Here is an 18045-nt window from a genome sequence, read left to right on the forward strand (position 1 = left end):
ATTTGCCCGAAGTTGTGAATCATGTAGGAGTGCACCGCACCCGTGTTCACATCCATGAATGAAAGGGAAAATGAAAATAAACCAAAAACAAGTGACGTCAGGTGGGCGCACGCACTTCTGCGCAGGCGCAGAGTGTTCTTGGCCGCGTCTCCGGCTCCGACAAGTGACGTCAGGCGGGCGCACGCACTTCTGCGCAGGCGCAGAGTGTTCTTGGCCGCGTCTCCGGCTCCGCCTGCTAATGGCGTACAAGAGGTGATGGACGGCACTGGAGTCCCTGGCCGTTCCTTGCCGCGTCGCCCCCGCCCGCCGTAGCAGCACTGGAGCCCCTGGCCGCATCGCACCCGCCCATCCACTGGGAGCCAGGCAGAAGGAGCCCGCAAGAAAAGAGCCTGGTGAGGTAAGGGGGGGGCGTGTGTGTATGCAGTGTGTATGCAGTGTGTGTGCGCGTGGGTCTGCGTGTGTGTATGCAGTGTGTGTGTGTGTGCGTGTGGGTCTGCGTGTGTGTATGCAGTGTGTGTGTGCCTGTGTATGCCTGTGTATGTGCGCATGCGTGAGTGTGGAGTGTGTTTGCGCAAGGGAATGTGGCACAAGAGGGGCACGGCGCCGTGCGCGCTCACAAGGTCAAATCTGAGCAAATCGGCGCTCGTGCACCCTCTTGTGTCCACATTCCCAGAAACGGGTAGCAATAGATGTCTTCGCTGACGTCAGCAATGCTTCGCATTGCTTACGTCTAGCTCGACCTAATGAAGGCAGTAGGGATGATTTGATTGTTGTGAAATTCAGATATTAACCCCTTGTGTGCTCAGGACGGCCCCCTACGTCACGGTGGGCGTGTGCTCAGGATGGCCGGGGGCCGTCCGAACGCCACAGATTCCCCAGCGCGAAGCAAATTCCCCGCCTGTGCGGAAGAATTAATTAGTGGGCGGAGTTCAGATGGCCCCCGACCGTCCTCTGCACATGCCTACCGTGACGTAGGATGGCCGGGGGCTGCCAGAGCACTTAAGGGGTTACACCCCCTAATTAAATCCCCGACCGCGGCCGAGTTTGCGCCGCAGGGAAGGGGTTAAAGCCAGCAGTGGATTGTTTTTGTACTAGTTTGCAGCATGAAGACCGTATTTTGTTTCATTAAAATCTTCCACATTACATAGGAGTAAAGTTGTTTGTTAGTTGTTATCTCCATTGACAAACCTCCAGGTAGAAGATGGTACCTGTGATTCTTTTTTTGGCCCTTGAGTAAAACTGTCATTTTGTGCATGTTTGCAATTTTATGCCTTTATTCCTGATTGTTTATTTTTGGGAAAAGTGCATACTGAATGCATTACTCCTGAAATACATCGTTTTTACACAGTGTTAAAGCCCATAGACTGGTATTTTTACATAGAATATAATTTATTACTGAGGTAGGCAATGGCCCTGGCATTGGTCACCCCCTATGACCAACCTTGGGGGTCGAAGATTTTCACTTTGATAATCTTGTTCTTTCTTAAGAGACTGTTTATTTGTCCAGTTATGTTTTTTATGACTACATTGCCTTTTCAGAAAGCTTATGTGCAATACAGTTGGTCTGAGTTGATTACGGTGACATGCTAAGGACAAAGGCTTTAGACCTGATCGTTCATTCGGAAAAGTTATGGCTGATGCCGTACGTCAGATCAACTCCTTGTGAAAAGTTACAGCAAAGGCAGGATGCCAGGCTTATTAAGTGCAAAAAAGCATATGTTAAAGCCAATAGGCCCTTAGGAGGGGATTGGTATCGCAGTTTCTTGAAGTCTGTAAATAGGTATTTTAAATGGAAACTCAAATTATTGTCCTCGGTAAGGGCTTTGGTATTGGTTAGCCCCTTTTACAAACCGTGGAGAGGTGGGGGTACGGCGTGGAAGATTTTTCTTGTGATAATCCTTGACATACCCTCTTAAAAAGATTTGGATATTGTCATGCCAGCTATAATATTGTACGTCTGTTTAGGTCTCACCAACAGACCACTTTTGTAGCGGTCTGTGGTCGAAAAACCCTTCTAGGGCACACCACAAATTGACAATTGAGCTCAGAGCCAGCCTGTCACTTGGTGTTGGTTGGCTTTCATGTTGCTTTCGTTTGCTTGCTTCTTATTCATTGGCTTTCCTTTCTCTTCTTGTGTTTGTTCTCTCCCTAAAGCATAGCTTCTGTACCATCCTTTTGGTTGAATGACTTGTAACCTTCCGCTTCTCCGATTCAGTGAAATACGTTTCATCTTTTTCTATAAGGACTGCATAAGGGTACATGTGTGTACTTGATCTCTGCTTCGTGTGCTGTGCATCCCCACTTAAATACCTGCCTGTGTTTGTCTTCCCCACCCCTATTCCCGGCTAGTCCATTGTTTCCACTACCAGAGCCTTGTCTGCCTTCTAATTTATTTCCTCTACCCCTCACCTCAAGCTACTTTGCTCCCCGGCCTGCTTCCTGCTGCTCCGCCTCCTGCTTTACCAACCACTAATCCTTTGCTCCCCTGCCTGCTTCCTGCTGCTCCGCCTCCTGCTTTTCCAACCACTAATCCTTTGCTCCCCTAACCCTTCCATAACGGGGCAAGTGATTGTTCCAATTTGCTGCTGGGCCACTCTGTTCTGCAAAAGCACTTTTGTGCAAGTAAAAATTCATGTTCATGTCGTTGTGCCTTCTTTGGCTTCTTTCTTTTTGTGCAGCCTTGGTAAAAGCATTGGCAACGTCAAAGACCAGACCGATTGGCTTTCCCAATGCTTGTTAATTTGACTGTGTGCCTGATGAAAGAACATCATTTTAATTGTTTGTCTCATGTCCAGCTTGTAAAGTGAGGAGCATAATGTCTTTGATTCCACTCTTTTATTTTTAGATTTTAGCCCCTGGTGTAAGCCAGGTTGCAGCTTAGACAGCAGTAACTTCTGGTTGCCCTTTAAATGAATCATTTGTAAAAGGTCCCTGGGAGGAAGGAAGGGCCAAAACGTTCAGGCTGCTCCTTCTCCAGATGCAATGAATGTGTTCAAGTGCTGGAACACCATACTGAGACCATGATCTGGATAATGTGTTGACATAGAACCTGGTTCCAGCATGTGTATAGTTGTCTGAACCAAAATCCATCTGGTCACCACTACGTGCCTGCACAGGGCAGGAGTCTGGTGGAAAAGAATGTTGAGGGAGTGTCATTCTGATCCGTTGATAAGTGTGAAGGGGATGGTTTAAGGGAAATTTCGGGTGAAACTACAACTAATACACACAGCATATGGGTTCATTGAGTCTTGAATGTGATCACGTTCTGAAGTCCTTTCTGCAGGTGGATGGGATGGTTTGTGTGTTGACTTGTATTTTTGGCAAAGGCAGAAAGCCTAGTTCTCTTCAGAATCCCTCACCTCTTCGTTTCAAAGAACTTCATCTGCATTTGATGAGTGCTGCACCCTTGCAGGGGGTGACGTCCTTGTAGACCTGAGCATTCACCCTCAAATGCGTACCTGACTAAGCAGATGACCGTCCATCCACACACATGAAAATGTATGAATTGATTTGTTACAAGAGCAAAATAGTTGTCCTCGCTGCTTGTTTTAATTTGTTGCTTGAAGCCCACAACAAGCCCCTGGTTTCTGGCATTATCCATTTATGTGTATGGGGGAGAGAGGAGGGAGGAATGAGCATTAGGTCACTGTGAATTGAAAGAGCACCTGCGACAACAAATGCCCACGAAGCCTCACACATGGCCTAGACCTATACGAAGTTTTGGGCCTGAAGATTATATTCCTTCCCCCACAGGGTCACACAGTCCTGATGATGACCCCTGCAAAGACTTAAATCAGGGTTGAAACATGTTGGCAAACCAATACAGAAGGGACATAAACTGACCTGAGTGAATGCAAAGATTGATTGTTCGAATTAGATACCCAGGACCCACTATGCCAGCCCTCAAACCTTCATGACTGAGCTAGCAAGACACCCAGGCACCACGAACCTACCAGAAGATGTTACAGACTTTAACCGCATCGCTGCGGCGGCTATTCCGCCGCAGCGCTAAGGGGGCGGGGCGGCCGCATGCTGATGACGGAACCGCTCCGTCATCAGCCGCGGTTGGGCTGTGCTCATGACTGAGCAGTTCCGTTATGGCCCCGCCCGCTCAATAGCTCGCGCCGCGCAGGCGCGAAATCAGCGCCACGCAGGCGTGGCGGCCGGGCCATGACGGAACCGCTCTGTCTTCAGCACAGCTCAACCGCAGCTGATGACTGAGCGGTTCCGTCATCAGCATGGAAAGGGCTAACAGAAGTAGATTGTTTTTACAAAGTCTAGTGTTAAAGCCTGTAGACTGGTATTGTTACATAGAATCTCATTAATTACTGTAGTTGGCAAGGGCTAAACATGCACACGCATGCCAAGCATTTGTCACTTCTAGGCATCTATGCAAATTCCCAGTGGCACGATCATATACACCCCATTGCAGACTGTCATGGTCCACTCCAATGATGTAGGGAGGGTGCAGCTCTACTTTCCCTCTTGGGGTGCTTGATCCACTGACCTGTCAGATTCCACAAGCTTCCAGCCCTCAACTTTTTGTTACTGCAGGGTTCCACTGTACCAGGAACCTTGGCACTCCATGGGCAATCAATGAATAAACATGCTAATTGTGTAAGGCCCTCCCTGGAATGCAAGGCTCCAAACCTATCAGACTTCATGATGTACCAGTGTCCCATACCACCAGGGTAATCACCGGTCCGTGTCCATCTCGCACCCGCAACGGGCACCAATATAGTTGGACAGCTAGGGCTTTCCTTTGATTAGAAAAAATGCCTCCATGTCATCGGGGACACACGGTGCAAGGCTTTGGATTGCCTTTAGAAAGTGTTGCTTTCAGGTGTGTTCCTCCAATTGGTTTAGTTAAAATGGATGAATGAAGCGTACTACTCCCAGAATGGAACATGTTGTTAAAGGGAAACCTCAGGCTGGTAAATGGTGTCCTTAATGACGTGGACTTGAGTAACATCCAAGTCACTCACCTTAGGATGTTCCTGCATGGGGTGGAAGTGCATGCCAACCAGGAAGGGCCCTTTTCGGGGTAACATTTCACAGGTCCCTGGAACCTGTGATGGAATACTTGGGAGGGCTGTGGTATTTGTAGTCCCTGCCCTCTGTGACGTAACGAGGGGGCGGATCTCCAGGCACCTGAGAGCTCTCTTGGGGCGATGGGGCTTATGACAGGCGCTCTCTGTTGTGATCGGAGGTGAGGGTGGAGCGTGCAGAAGGCTGACGGGCATGGGGAAAACCGGGTGGACTGCTTTTGCAAACCCTGGCCAGCCTTTTAACCTGCTGTGGAATGTAGCCATAAAAACCTCGCCAGCTTATAGCGCTTCCTGTTTTTCCCTCCGACCCGAGCGCATGTTTTCTCAGACTTAAGACGTTCACACAGCTGAAACCTTCCCAAGCAGCCCCAGCCCCCCTGGGTGGGCTATTTCGTTCGCTTTCGTAACTTAATCCGCCCGCAGAGCTCTTCCGAGCTTGGCACTACTCAGAAATGTGTTTTATATAACCTGGTCAGGGCGTCCCACAGGCCCGGGTCCCAGGAGCTGCTGCCGCCTCTTTATTTTATCTTTTTATTTTTTCCTTGCCATGCGCAGCGGGTTTTTGTAAGACGAGGTGTTGGCGTGGGCCGGGCCCGCTCCGGCTGGCTGCGGGTGCTGGGGAGGGCTTGTCACAGGCCTAGGAGGGATGAAAGAAGCGTGTGCTCCTGGGCAGGCCGCGCCGCACAGGTGCCTCTCTGACCTGGCTTTTACCGAGCTCTTGGACCGCTGAGTCATGGAAACGCTAAGAGAGTCTGTTCTCCATTTAACCCTCCAGATGTCGACCTACAAGCGGGCCACGCTGGACGAAGAGGACCTGGTGGACTCCATCGGCGAGGGCGAGATTTACCCCAATGGCATCCAGGTAGGACCCCCTTCATACCACTGTACTGTTGTGTGCTTGTGCTGTACATGCAGCTGTTCACCCATAATGCAGTTCAAACATGACCTCCTCGTTACCATTGTACTGTGCTCGATTATTTGTATAGCACTTGCTAACTTAACGTGTATTTGTGAAGTGCAGGTTCACCCATAGGTCTCTTGGCGCTGAATAACAGGTTTATTGTTACCCAACTCAATGGTACTCATTTTATCGACCTCAGATGGATGAAAGGCTGAGTAGACCTGCTGGGATTTGAACGTGTGACCATGAGGTCAAACACAGGCAACTGCAGTGGATGCATTAGTCCACTGAGCCACCAGACCCGGCTACACCTGCGTGGGGCGCTGAAGCACTCGCCACACTGCTGTACTCTGCAACATGTGCTTAGAAGAAGGATGCTGTTGGTTTCAGCCTATGTAGGCAGTGCTTTGTTGTGCATGATGACGATTATCGTGTATTTTTATATGTATTATTTTTTTTTTTTGACTATACTAATTCTCAACAGTAATCCTTTATGGGTTCCGGAGTGGCGTGCTACTCGCCAGAAAAGTGATTCAACACCCATCAGGGGTAACAAGTGCTCTATGAATGCAAATCTTTCTTCCCCTTTTATCCCTCCTCTATCCTTCTCACTCCAAGTAACTGACTGATATCCGCCACTGAAATTACTTCATATTTCACCATATTAATTCACCACTAATCCTTTGTAGGCTTCCTGAATAGCGTGCGTCTACAAGCGCTATATAAATACAAACCTTTGTCCTCCTCTATCCTTCTATCAATCCAAATAACTGACTAACCTATCCACCACTTAAAATGTACTTGCATGTTTCACTATACTAATTCAACACTAATCCTCTATGGGTCCCGGAGTAGCGTGCTACTCGCCGAAAAAGCGCTTTCACGCCTCGTATGGGGTAGTAAGCGCTATATAAATGCAATTACAATACAGACACTTTCTTATAGGTTGATTTTATGCGAGGAACTCTGGTTAGCCCTGCTGGCCTGTGTATTATTTATAATTTTTCTTTGTGTGTACTCTCGCTGATTTCCCATGCCGGTTGTAACAGGAGGTTGGCTTCTGTGGGATCCTCTAGATCTGGGTGGGGGGCGGGGGTGTCTAGGTTTAAATCTGTGTCCAATAAGGGAGGGGAAACAGAAATCTTCCTGGATTGGCTGTGGCTGGGCCCTCCCCCATACTGGGGCCTGGGAACCAGTCCACTGCTTTACCATTGTATGGCTTTCCTGTCACACTTTTACCTGCTTCTGATTCGTTTTCCATCTTGTCCATCAAGCATTTGGAGTCCTATGAAGTGTAGCCTCTTTACCATCTCTTTTCTTTGGCTTCCTTCTATGCTTCCATTGCATGGTTTTCAAGCACTACTTTTTTCTTGTGTTAGGCACTCCATTAGAGTGTATGTGTTTTCCAGCTGTCTCCCTTGTGTACTTCGCTACCCCCTGCACTCTGTGTTGCTCTCATACTGACCCTTTGCTGTCCCGCCCATGTGCTTCTCTTCCACCTGCTTCACATTGTTCTTTTGCCATTTTGTTTGCCCAGAGCACCACTTGGCTCTGTCTGCTTTCTCCTCATCCATGCATCCCTTGTTGCTTACTCCCCCATACCTTCTGTGTTGCTTCAAATCCCCTTGTTGCTTCCCCGCTTAAAAAAAGTGTGTAAGCATTTTATTTTTTTAATTTACTGATCCACCTATAATTGTAACTACAAAGGAAAAAAAAGTGGCCATCGCATTTTGTACATGCATGTGCGTGCACCTACAAAATGAGGTAGCCAGCTTTCTCAAAGGCTGTATTTTTTGTTGAAATATTTATTAGCTGTGCTGCAGTGTCTGGGATGCTGTGCAGCATGGTTAAAAACCGTCTGCAAAGTCAATAGGTTTCTCGGGCACTACCTCTTGGCTTTGCCAGTGGTTGTTACCATTGACATTGTAAAATGTTGGTGCTCAGATTAAGTGACTATTCAGGATGTGCATGGTGGACTATGTTGGATTCCTCTGGTGACCAGTTATTATCCCCTCCGTATATTGAGGTCCCTCCAAGACTGAGTTTGGTGGAGGTCCCCAGTTTTGGGTGGGGTGCCACTAGAGGCCTCTTGGTGGGCTGGTTGGGATTGTTCCATAGTTCTGGATTGCGTTTGCAGTCTCAGAAGGGATTATCGTTCAGGGTCCTATCGCAGGGTCAGAAGTTGATATGATTATCTCTGGAAGAACCAGGTCTTCACCACCTTTGTGAACTCCTGAATGCTTAGAAAGTTATCGAACAGTGAGTTCTGGTTTTCAAACACCCTCATGTTATGATGAGTGACCTGCCTGTCCTCTATGTTGTGTCCTGTTGGACACAGTTGAATGCTTTGCTAGCCGCTCCCTCGAGGGCTGGCCCACATACTCACCTACACCCATCCAACACAGGTGCTACCAATTAGGGGCTCTCCTAATAAAGCAGCCTGAGTGCACATACTCGTGGCTATTACCAGTATCTACGATCACGGTGTTGGTGTCTGTTCATTTCCTCAGCATGGTGGCCTAGAGCCCACAGATATCGCATTGGCGACGAAGCGGGTCTGTTCCCGTGTGCCTGCTGTGGGGGCCTGCGTCGTTCCTGTTGGGCAGTCTGTGGCCGTGCTTCCACCGTGCTGTGCTGCCTGCGGCAAGAGGAAAGCTGCTATAGCCCAAGGAGTGGGGAGGCGATGTTACAGAGGCCGCCCCTGCACTGAATGCTCCATACCTGCCTGCCGTTGGTGCAGTGAAGGGGGGCGTTCTCCGGCTGCAGTCGGTGGTGGTGAATCTCCCCGGCCGCAATGTAGTGTTGTGTCCCTCCTGCCGTCACTGCCTGTATCCTCTCCGTGTCCCATTGCTAATTCCCTTACACCTGTGTTTTGGCATCCTGCATACGGCCTGCACAGAGGAATGCTAGGAGTTGGCCGCTAACAGTAGGGCTACTGCGGTCCGAAATGAAAAGGTGCTTGAGGGGCCACCTAGCGGCCTCATTGCCACCTCAGGGAAGTAACTTACCACTGAAGCCCCCGACTGAGCTACCACCAACTGTCCCCACATCGGTATATGGTCTGTACTCCCTGTACGTGCTCATAAAGGCTTTTGGTTTGAACATGGAGGTGTGACTTTGTTAGCCGCGCAGTGCTGAATCTGGTTGAGTCCTCTGTGTGGGCTCCTACTTCGCCGGGCTCATGTATTTCCTGTGCCTGGCTGGCCGCAAACGTGTCCGAGGATGCAGGTACCTTTGCACCATTATAGCCTATTCAAATCTTGGAACTTGTTTCTGCTTGCTTCAGTAGTTCAGGAGAGCGAGATCAACTACTTTCCAGTATCTCAACACCAAGTAATGGTCTGCCTCCGAAAATTACAATGTTTCGTTTGGTGCTGGAGGGGATATTTGGTGGCTTTTTATGCCTGCCGGTGAATTAAAAACAAAAAGGAAAACAAAGGAAAAAAAGTGATTTGGCATTGGCTTTATTTCTCGATGTTTCTGGCAGAGGAATGGGACGAGAGCTCCGAGGCATGTGCCACGGAGCAGGCGGCTGTTTCTCTTTCTGGTGGCACCCTCATGTCTTCGGTCTCTTTGCGCTTGGGGGAGAAGGTTGCGCCCTTTTAGAGTCTGTTTTGTTCAGAAGACATGTCGGAGGACTGAACATCTTTGTGAACTTTATTGACCGACCTGATGCCATTCCACCCTGCACCAAAGCCGGTCTCTGTGCCGTGCTTCGATGAAGAACCGCTCTTAGAAGAGCCTTCACTTCCAACAAGGCCAGCTCTGGCACTGTATCCTGGCAATGTTTTGCATGAATGGCCAGGATAGAACAAGGTGCGGCATGTTTACAGTTCAAGGAGTGGAGGGCAGTGATGTGCAGCTCGTAGAACAATGCCATCATGTCAGCTGGAGGTGACGGTAACCATGCTGTTTGCTTCAAGATAATCTGTGTCTTTCTGTGAGATATACATACTGGGTCCCAGAAGCTTTTCATACCTGTGGTGGCAGTAGTGTTAAGCGGACAGGCTGAAGGGACTGGCTTGAATCTTTTCCTATGGATTTGTGCATGAGTAGCGGTTGATGAGACAACAAGTGCAGTACCTGCAGGTTTCATCGTCACTAGCACAAGGGCAATGACCAAGACCGCGAAAGGCATGCTGGCTGCCTGCAGAGAAGGTCGATCCACTTCTACATCCTGTGTGAGCTACGCCCTCTATGTACCTATTGGTACACTGCTACATTGACTGTTGAACTGTTTTTTCTACTACCGTAACAGGTTACAGTTATACAAGGGCCTGGATTGGTGCATGTGGAATCATTTAATTTACTTTCTTACATTGCCGCACTATTGACTTTGTTGATGATGAGGTTGTATGCCTCTGGTGGCACGTGGCCACCGCTGAAAGCGAGAGCCATGGAGATTCCCATGATCTTAGTGGCGGGTTGCCATATCTGTAAATGAGAAGGGAGTCCTGATCCCGAGTTGCCGGAATACTTTATCAATGGGATGATGGGTATGGAAGGCACTACAGAACGGATCCTATTTGCACTGTCGTCTTTGAGGTGGCTGGCGCATCTGGGAAGCCTCCCAGTCCTATTGACAGGACCAGACCGGGGAGTGGTCGGTGACTCGAGGATGTGGAGTCCTAAGGATGTGACTGAGTGAGCAGGAGTCCCCTGTGAGTTTCCGTGGCCTGTCGCCACATATTAGGGCATGTATATACAGGGCATGCATTGCGTGGCCTGTCGCCACTTTTTACAAATTATTTCATGGCTGCCATTCCCTCATTAGCCATGTGCATCAGTACCATGTAGGGGGCGTTAAATGACTTGAGTGGAATCCTGCACCATGTACCGATCCAGTTGGCATACATCCTGTCCTGGTGGTGTGTGCATGTTTGTCCAGGTTACAGCTACCCTTGAGTTGCGCGAGTGACTAGGCGGAGACTCCAAGGTGGTCTTGCGGCTGTCTAGATGTGGACATGTGCAGACCTGGTGCAGCCCATAGGCAGTCCCGTGGCAACTCATTTAAAGGGCCTCCGCGAGCGTGAGTGATGGATTTTACTTTGCCCCACAGGTGGATTTCCAAGGTTGTCGTCAATGGATTAATGTGCTTACAATGGGTTTAACTCCGCATCCCGATGCACCCATGTATGAACTGGACAACATCAATTGTCTCACAGCAAGAGTATGCTGAACTGACTAACATAATGTTGGGAACTGTCAGTTAACTGATGCAAAGCTGGAGGGCCGGACTTCATCAGCACTGTCTGTGTCCAGATATACCTGGTTAAAATATGGACACGTGCCAAGATGCTCGGGTGCTTCCAGCTGCACCATTCCTCCGCTGTCCTGCACTGTGAGATTTTTAGTTGTTTTTACTTGTTTTTCCATTCCTTCCCATAGGTTGGACTTTTGTTTGTTGTTTTTGTTTTTCATATGATTTGGGAGGAATGTTGTGTCCTGTTGGACACAGTTGAATGCTTTGCTAGCCGCTCCCTCGAGGGCTGGCCCACATACTCACCTACACCCATCCAACACAGGTGCTACCAATTAGGGGCCCTGCTAATAAAGAAGCCTGAATGCACATACTCGTGGCCATTACCAGTAACTACGATCAGTGTTGGTGTCTGTTCATTTCCTCAGCATGTGGGCCTAGAGCCTACAGATATCACACTCTACAGCTCTCAAAAGCTGTCCTACCGCCATTCGTTTCAGCCCCCTGCAGCTGCAGTGGCCACATGCAGCAGCTAGAACTGATGAAAGGTCCCATCCCATGCTCCTGGTGACTTGTGGTGGTCGCCCAACCCAGACCCTCCAGGGCTTCCCCCAGCTCCCCGTGTAGGGGTGCGACATGCCCAGTTTTTATGTTTTTAAACTGGCCTGTTTTTTACTTTTAGGCAGCTATAATACTGGGAAAAGCTGAGACATCTGATATTTTTCCCTTTTGAAATGTAAAACAGCAAAGAAACAGTTTAAAAAGTGTGTGAGAGCTCTCTACATTGTTTCACAATGATTACAGCAAACAGAGACGATTGCCATGTTACCAAAGAATCTTGCCAATTTTACCTGAACGTAAACAAGTAGCTTGTATTTGTTTCTAAAAGTGGCAACCGTATCCCCTGTGCTGGGACTGTGCCACCGCCCCCTCCTCGGGCAGCTTTCACAGCTGGCTGGTGCCCAGCAGAAACTGCTCCAGACTGCAGCAGCACCGGGACAGCTGGTAGGGCACAGCCAGTGGTGCTGGGCGACAGCCTGGAGGTACCTGCCGGTCACAGCTCCACGAAAAAGTGTGTCAGGGTCCATGTCACATTCACCAGCACAGACCGTGCTCTGGGCCCCTCCTCCGGCATGCCAACCCAATCACTTTTACTTGGAAGCATTACCTGCTAATTATTCTTGCAGGCCCCTCTCTGGGAAAGCGTCCAAGAATATGCGTATAACCAATAGAAGTGTCTTTGAAGCTCCCATGTCTCTGTGGCACTACCAAGGGACGCCTAACCTATTGTATTTTCCATATCGAATGCCAAACTTGTTATGCCAACAGGGTGCAAAAGGCCCTCGACATATGTCTTTGAACCAGTGAGCCCTGTTCCAGTCTGCAGAGTTAAAGGCTTCTCTAAACCTCTTTCCCGGTGCAGGGCCAGCTGCAGGCACATCTCTTTGGATAACTGAGAGAGACAGTGTTGCCTACATTTGGGAGGGGTCTTTTCGCTTGAGTGACAGCTACCTGTAGGGCTTTCTGTAGGTTGTTCTGTTGCTGGCTCTTGAGTGAGTACGGGTAATGGTTATAGTGCCAACGCATGCCGTCAATTGGGTCATTGTGCAACGTTTTTGTGCTGTGAATGTAAACATTCACCCATCTTGCATTACAGGAGGGGCTTTAATTCTACCATTGTGCTATGAATGTAAACACTCGCACCAAACGTAATCCACGTATGGCCTCTTGACTACCATTGAGCCATGTGTTTTATGCTATGCATGTAAGCATTCATACAATACAGTCCACAATGACCTCTTGGGTACCATTGAACTATGTGCTGGTGCTACAGATGTAAACACCCATACGTAAAAACAATCCTGGCATGACTACATTGTTATCATCATGTTAGGTGCTTGTACTAGGAATGTATGCAGAAAGAACAGATGATGGACGGAATGCTGAACAATGCAAACATTCACCCTCCATCAGAGATCTTTGTTTTAATCCATCTTTTTGCTCACCACGCCACACCAGTTTGGACCAAGTCATATGCAAATCAGTCTTGACCCTTCTCCTCATAAGAATAGTCCAGCCGGAACTGCCAAGCCATGTCCTCTCTGGACTGGAAACCAGTAACGTGGGGCCAGTTTCGCTGTATCTCCCCTCATCAGCCAGGCTAGCTCAAATCCAGAGGCGCCGTGTGCATGGGACCCACCTCTGGGAATACCCTTTTCACTGATGTCAATATAAGCAAAAAGAACAGGTGATGGAAGAAAGGCAGAACAATGCAAACATTCACCCCCAGTCACAGATCTGGGTTTAGTCCATTTTATTATTTGTTTGCTTGCCACACCAGTTTGGACCCAGTCATATGCAATTCAGTATTGACCCTGTTCCTCATGTGAATAGTCTAGCCTGAACTGCCAAGCCAGGTCCTATCTGGACCAGAAACCAGCAACCCGGGACCGGGTTCAGGGTATCACCCCTCATCAGGCAGGCTAGCCTGAATTCAATGATCGAGATCTCTTGGTTGGGGATGAGTGTTTAAAATGTTTCAGCACTTTATCCATCATCTTGTGTTTGCATGATGGGTGGATGTTTACACGTATAGCACAGCAATCTAGATGGTGCCTCATTCCTACCAATGTGCTATTTGTGCTTTAAATGAGATAATGACCCATAATAAACTATTTATGACCTCTCTGCTATCATTGAGCTATGAGCTTGTGCTCTGAATTTAAATATTCACACAATGCAGTCTTTGTATGACCTTACTGCTACCAATGGACTTGTGAGGTGCATGCAAACGTGTATTCGTAAAGCGATCCTCGTAGGCCTTGTGTTATGTCGTATTCCTGTGCAAGACATGTACAGATTAGCAGGTATGACCTTATTGCTATTATTATGCTATGTGCATGTGATACACTTTGATTGCATTAGGAGTCTCCGGGAAGACAAACGCGGAGGAGAAACGCCCTACGAAGACGCAACAATTCAGCTCTGGCGATGGAACGTATCATGGCTCCAAAAAGCGCCTAGTAACGTGTTCAACCGACACCTAAATGGATCATTTGCATAGAAATCACATGGACAAATCTTTTTGATTACAATACTAGAGGCTTAAAGGATTTATGGCCAAAGGCCCGGCTTTAATTATTGACTCGTGTGAACTTACACTACTCACCATACCATTCTATTGCCTTGAAAAAGCCCGCGGAGGGCGAAACGCGCGTTGGCTGTGACGATGTGGCAAGAAAGAAATCAATAATAAAGAATATTGAATACAAATGGACATTGCACTGACTTAATATTTCTGTGGACTTTTAAGAACATTGGAATTATTGGATTATTGTGACTGAATGCCAATTGGATAAAAGCAACGAGTAGGGATGTGCACTGGTATATATTTTTTACATATGATTTATGATACTCTACCACACCCTGAGTGGGTAGAATATCGTGGATAAGTTGCTTAAGGGTGAATAAGCATGATATCAGTTGAGCACTCCTAGAATGGTGATCTAATTCATACTGTACATATTCACAACAAAGGGAAATATTTACTAATGATGTGCTGATCTTAGAAAGCAAATTCACCCTGTCTTTGTTGTAATGTTTAAATTCATGACAGCATCGCAACTATTATAATACGGGGTTGTGTGATGCATGTAATTCAATCCTGGTAGGACCTCATTAATTCTGTTGTGCTATATTATGTGCTTTTAAGGCACACGTAAAGCCCATGGCCTCTTTGTGCCTGTGCTACAAAAGTAAATATTGCTCTATAATGCAATCGAGGGAGGCCTTCATCTCTACCATTGTGCTTGTGCAGTGCATGTAAACATTCACCTCAAATGCAATCTTGGAAGGACCACCTATATAGCATTAAGTTGTACTTGCGCTACAGATGTAAACTTTCACCAATTTTGCCAGGCAAGTGTAACCTCTTTGCTACCATTGTGCTATGAAGTTAAGCCTTCATACTTCAAGCAATCCAGGCAGGGCCTCTTGTTACCAATTATAGCTATGAGGTCAAACATGGAGGTATGACCTCCTTGGTGTGATTGCACTGCTTGCTGGTTTGTGAGTATGCCTAAAGGTTCACCATAAACGAATACAGATATGACCTGATCACTATGTTTGTGCTGTGTGCTTGTATGGTCCACGTAAAGCTCACCCTAAATAGAGTCCATTGTTAGTTGTACTACAATCTTTCGCAGTACCCCTTACAAAGTACCTTAGTAGAATCCACACAACTCTTGACTAGGATTGAGTTATGTGCTTTTGTGGGACTTGTAAAGATTTACCTGCATGGAATCTGTATGGAATTTCATGTTCACAACTTAAAGGTTTACTTTTCTAGTACTTCTTATGATTTACGCTCGTGGGAAACACATGCAACAAAACTGATCATTTCAGTGTTAAGATATGCTTTGGTATAATTTCTCAAATTCAAGTGGCCTTGAATGTAGAACCTAGAGGTTGGTGAACCAACAAATGAACAGGGAGAACCCGTGCACGATCCGAGCCCTGGAAGCAGTTAGCATCTTAATAATGCAAAAACATGTGAAAATATGATGGCCATTTTTTTTTATTTTAAAGGGACTATTCCTTTTACAGGCAGAAATGCTTCACATTAATACATCAGAATAGTTTTGTATAGTGCACACCCTGAACTCGGGTATTGGAAGTTGCTATTATATTTTATAATAAGGGAAAAGGAGGCTCCGTCAAATAACATTTGCCTATGATCACAAAGTTTGGTGAAGCGTGGAAACGAGGGCTGGTCCCAGCTTTTCTTGGTTCACATTATGAAATTCACCCACTAGATGGCTACCTCCTTTTCCACCTTTTAATACAAAGGTGCTGTTGCTGACTACTTTTGTGTGCTACCTGCCGAGTGTAGGCACTAGTACATAAGAAAATACACCTCACACCAAACTGGTCAGAGTCTGTCATAGAAGATGGCCTGATTGGGGGAGTGATGGGATTTGCTCCAGTAAGGAAAGCCTAGTCTAAAACCAGTGAGAATGGGCTAGAGACCCCTTACCTCATGCTTTCCACCAGGTACACCTGTATTGTGCAGTGGTGACGGGTGTGTAGGTGCAGAATCTGATGTCGTAGATGGACATCTCTCGACAAATACAAAAGAGATCAGTTTTCTGCCGCACAGACTCTCACATCTGATCCAAAGGAAACCACCACTGATCAGTTTCTTTGTAAAGCACACAACAACCCATTCAGCATCCATCCTTCAGTCCTAATGAAGACCAAAGACCCTAATTATGGGGACTGAAAGGATAGTTTTCATTTAAGAGTCGAGAGTAAAGGTGAAAAAGCTGTGTGTCCGACTCTAATCAAGCTGCCACCACAGTCGTGAGAGCCTGTTTTGAGATGGGGGTAACCACTCTAACCTGGAGTGGGTGGTACCCTTTAGGCACCCCCTCCTGTCCTCCATCATGAAGAGTGAATCAGGAACAGAAATTCTTATCTTTAGTTACCATTTGTTGCTTTTCCCCTAACCCACTTGTTAGCAAAGAGGTTTAAGGAGTATTGGTGGGCCAAGAGGACAGCCCTCTTATGTTTTCTTGCATGATAGTGTGTAAGTTAAATGTGCGACCCCTGACATTTTGGCGAATTGGCGACAATGGTTGTAATTTTGTACAGTGCATGCTGAGTATTTGAGATGCAGACGCTACCCTCGACTACCCATGAGATTGGATGGGTCTCTTGAGGTTAGTAAAGGGATGCATTTATTGGAATTGACTTTACCAGCGGGCTGCAGGAGGCGGTCCAGACCACCAGTAACCAATCTGGATTCTTCTGTGGGATAGTCCTGAAAGAATTGAGGTTGTCATTGGGTGATCAGAATGGGTAACCTTTGCTAACATTTGAATGGTACATAATATTATGCCCGTCAGACGCAACAAACCCAATTTGACGTGTGAGTGCAGTCTAGTCCTTTGAGAACTGCAGTCTTCATTCTGCATCTGCCTGTGATGGCCGTGAAGCAACTGGTGGATTTTACTGCATGAAAGTTGGCTAGTGAGGAGCATGTTAAATTTCAGCTGTAGGTGGTGTCTTGTCATTTGGTTGCGGCTTGACAGTTAACACATGTTCCTGGTACACTACGGCTGTGTTATTCGATATCAATGGGATCCTGCTGACCTGCCGACTGGTGGCGCCCATCTTCATAGACCGCCCTTGCCGCTGCTGTAACTCCCCTATCAGGTGTATCCAACCTGTCTCACTCATCGTACCTACAGTATAGTGCCCGCCTCGGGCCTCCAACCAGCAAGAACTTCATGGTCCGTTTTCTTTTGACTTTTTTGTACCTTTTGCCTCTCCTATTATCAAGTCTGGAATCCCTCTATTGAGATGTTTGAACTGATTTGAGAACCCAGCTGTTCCCTACTTTTGGGTCCAAGTGCGGAGCTCTATCTTCCGTATTGCTTCGCTTACTTTGATCCTGTGGTAATCTGTTTTTCACCTGTTTTCAGGCGCATCACTTCTTGCGTCTCGCATATGACCCGTGCACCCTGAAGGTGTGACCCACAGCCGGGTTAGACAACAAAACGCGCGTCGGCACTGGAGTTATTTTTAGTCTCCCTGTTCTCATCTATCTGTGTGAGAAGAAATTGGATGACAAACTGTATGACTAACTGATCATGGGATTCTATGATACTGTTATGGATTCTATCTAATTATACCTTTGAATTTCTGTATCCCCGCGTTCTGTTGGAGGGTTTTTGTAATCATTAATTATATATATATATATATATATATATATATATATATATATATATATATATATATATATATATATATATATATATATATATATATAATAAAAAGTTGTGTTGTATGGCGAATGTTGAATTGGTTGTATGTAAGAGTCTGTATGGGTATGT

At 47.1% G+C, this 18045-nt stretch overlaps 1 protein-coding gene across 2 annotated transcripts in view; it reads left to right on the forward strand.

Moving 5' to 3' along the window:
- The window catches only part of ECE1 (endothelin converting enzyme 1), a 420365-nt gene that overhangs the window by 138697 nt on the left and 263623 nt on the right, over positions 1-18045 (forward strand). The window contains exon 2 of one of the 2 annotated variants that reach the window (XM_078642557.1): positions 5780-5910. In XM_078642557.1, coding sequence (XP_078498683.1) covers positions 5782-5910 — 129 coding nt within the window. In that variant the 5' untranslated portion in view covers positions 5780-5781. The remainder of the gene's footprint in view (positions 1-5779; positions 5911-18045) is intronic. The other variant, XM_078642558.1, reaches the window with a different exon arrangement.

This window comes from Lissotriton helveticus, chromosome 5_1, assembly GCF_964261635.1.
Source record: "Lissotriton helveticus chromosome 5_1, aLisHel1.1, whole genome shotgun sequence".
In the NCBI taxonomy this organism is placed as follows: domain Eukaryota; kingdom Metazoa; phylum Chordata; class Amphibia; order Caudata; family Salamandridae; genus Lissotriton; species Lissotriton helveticus.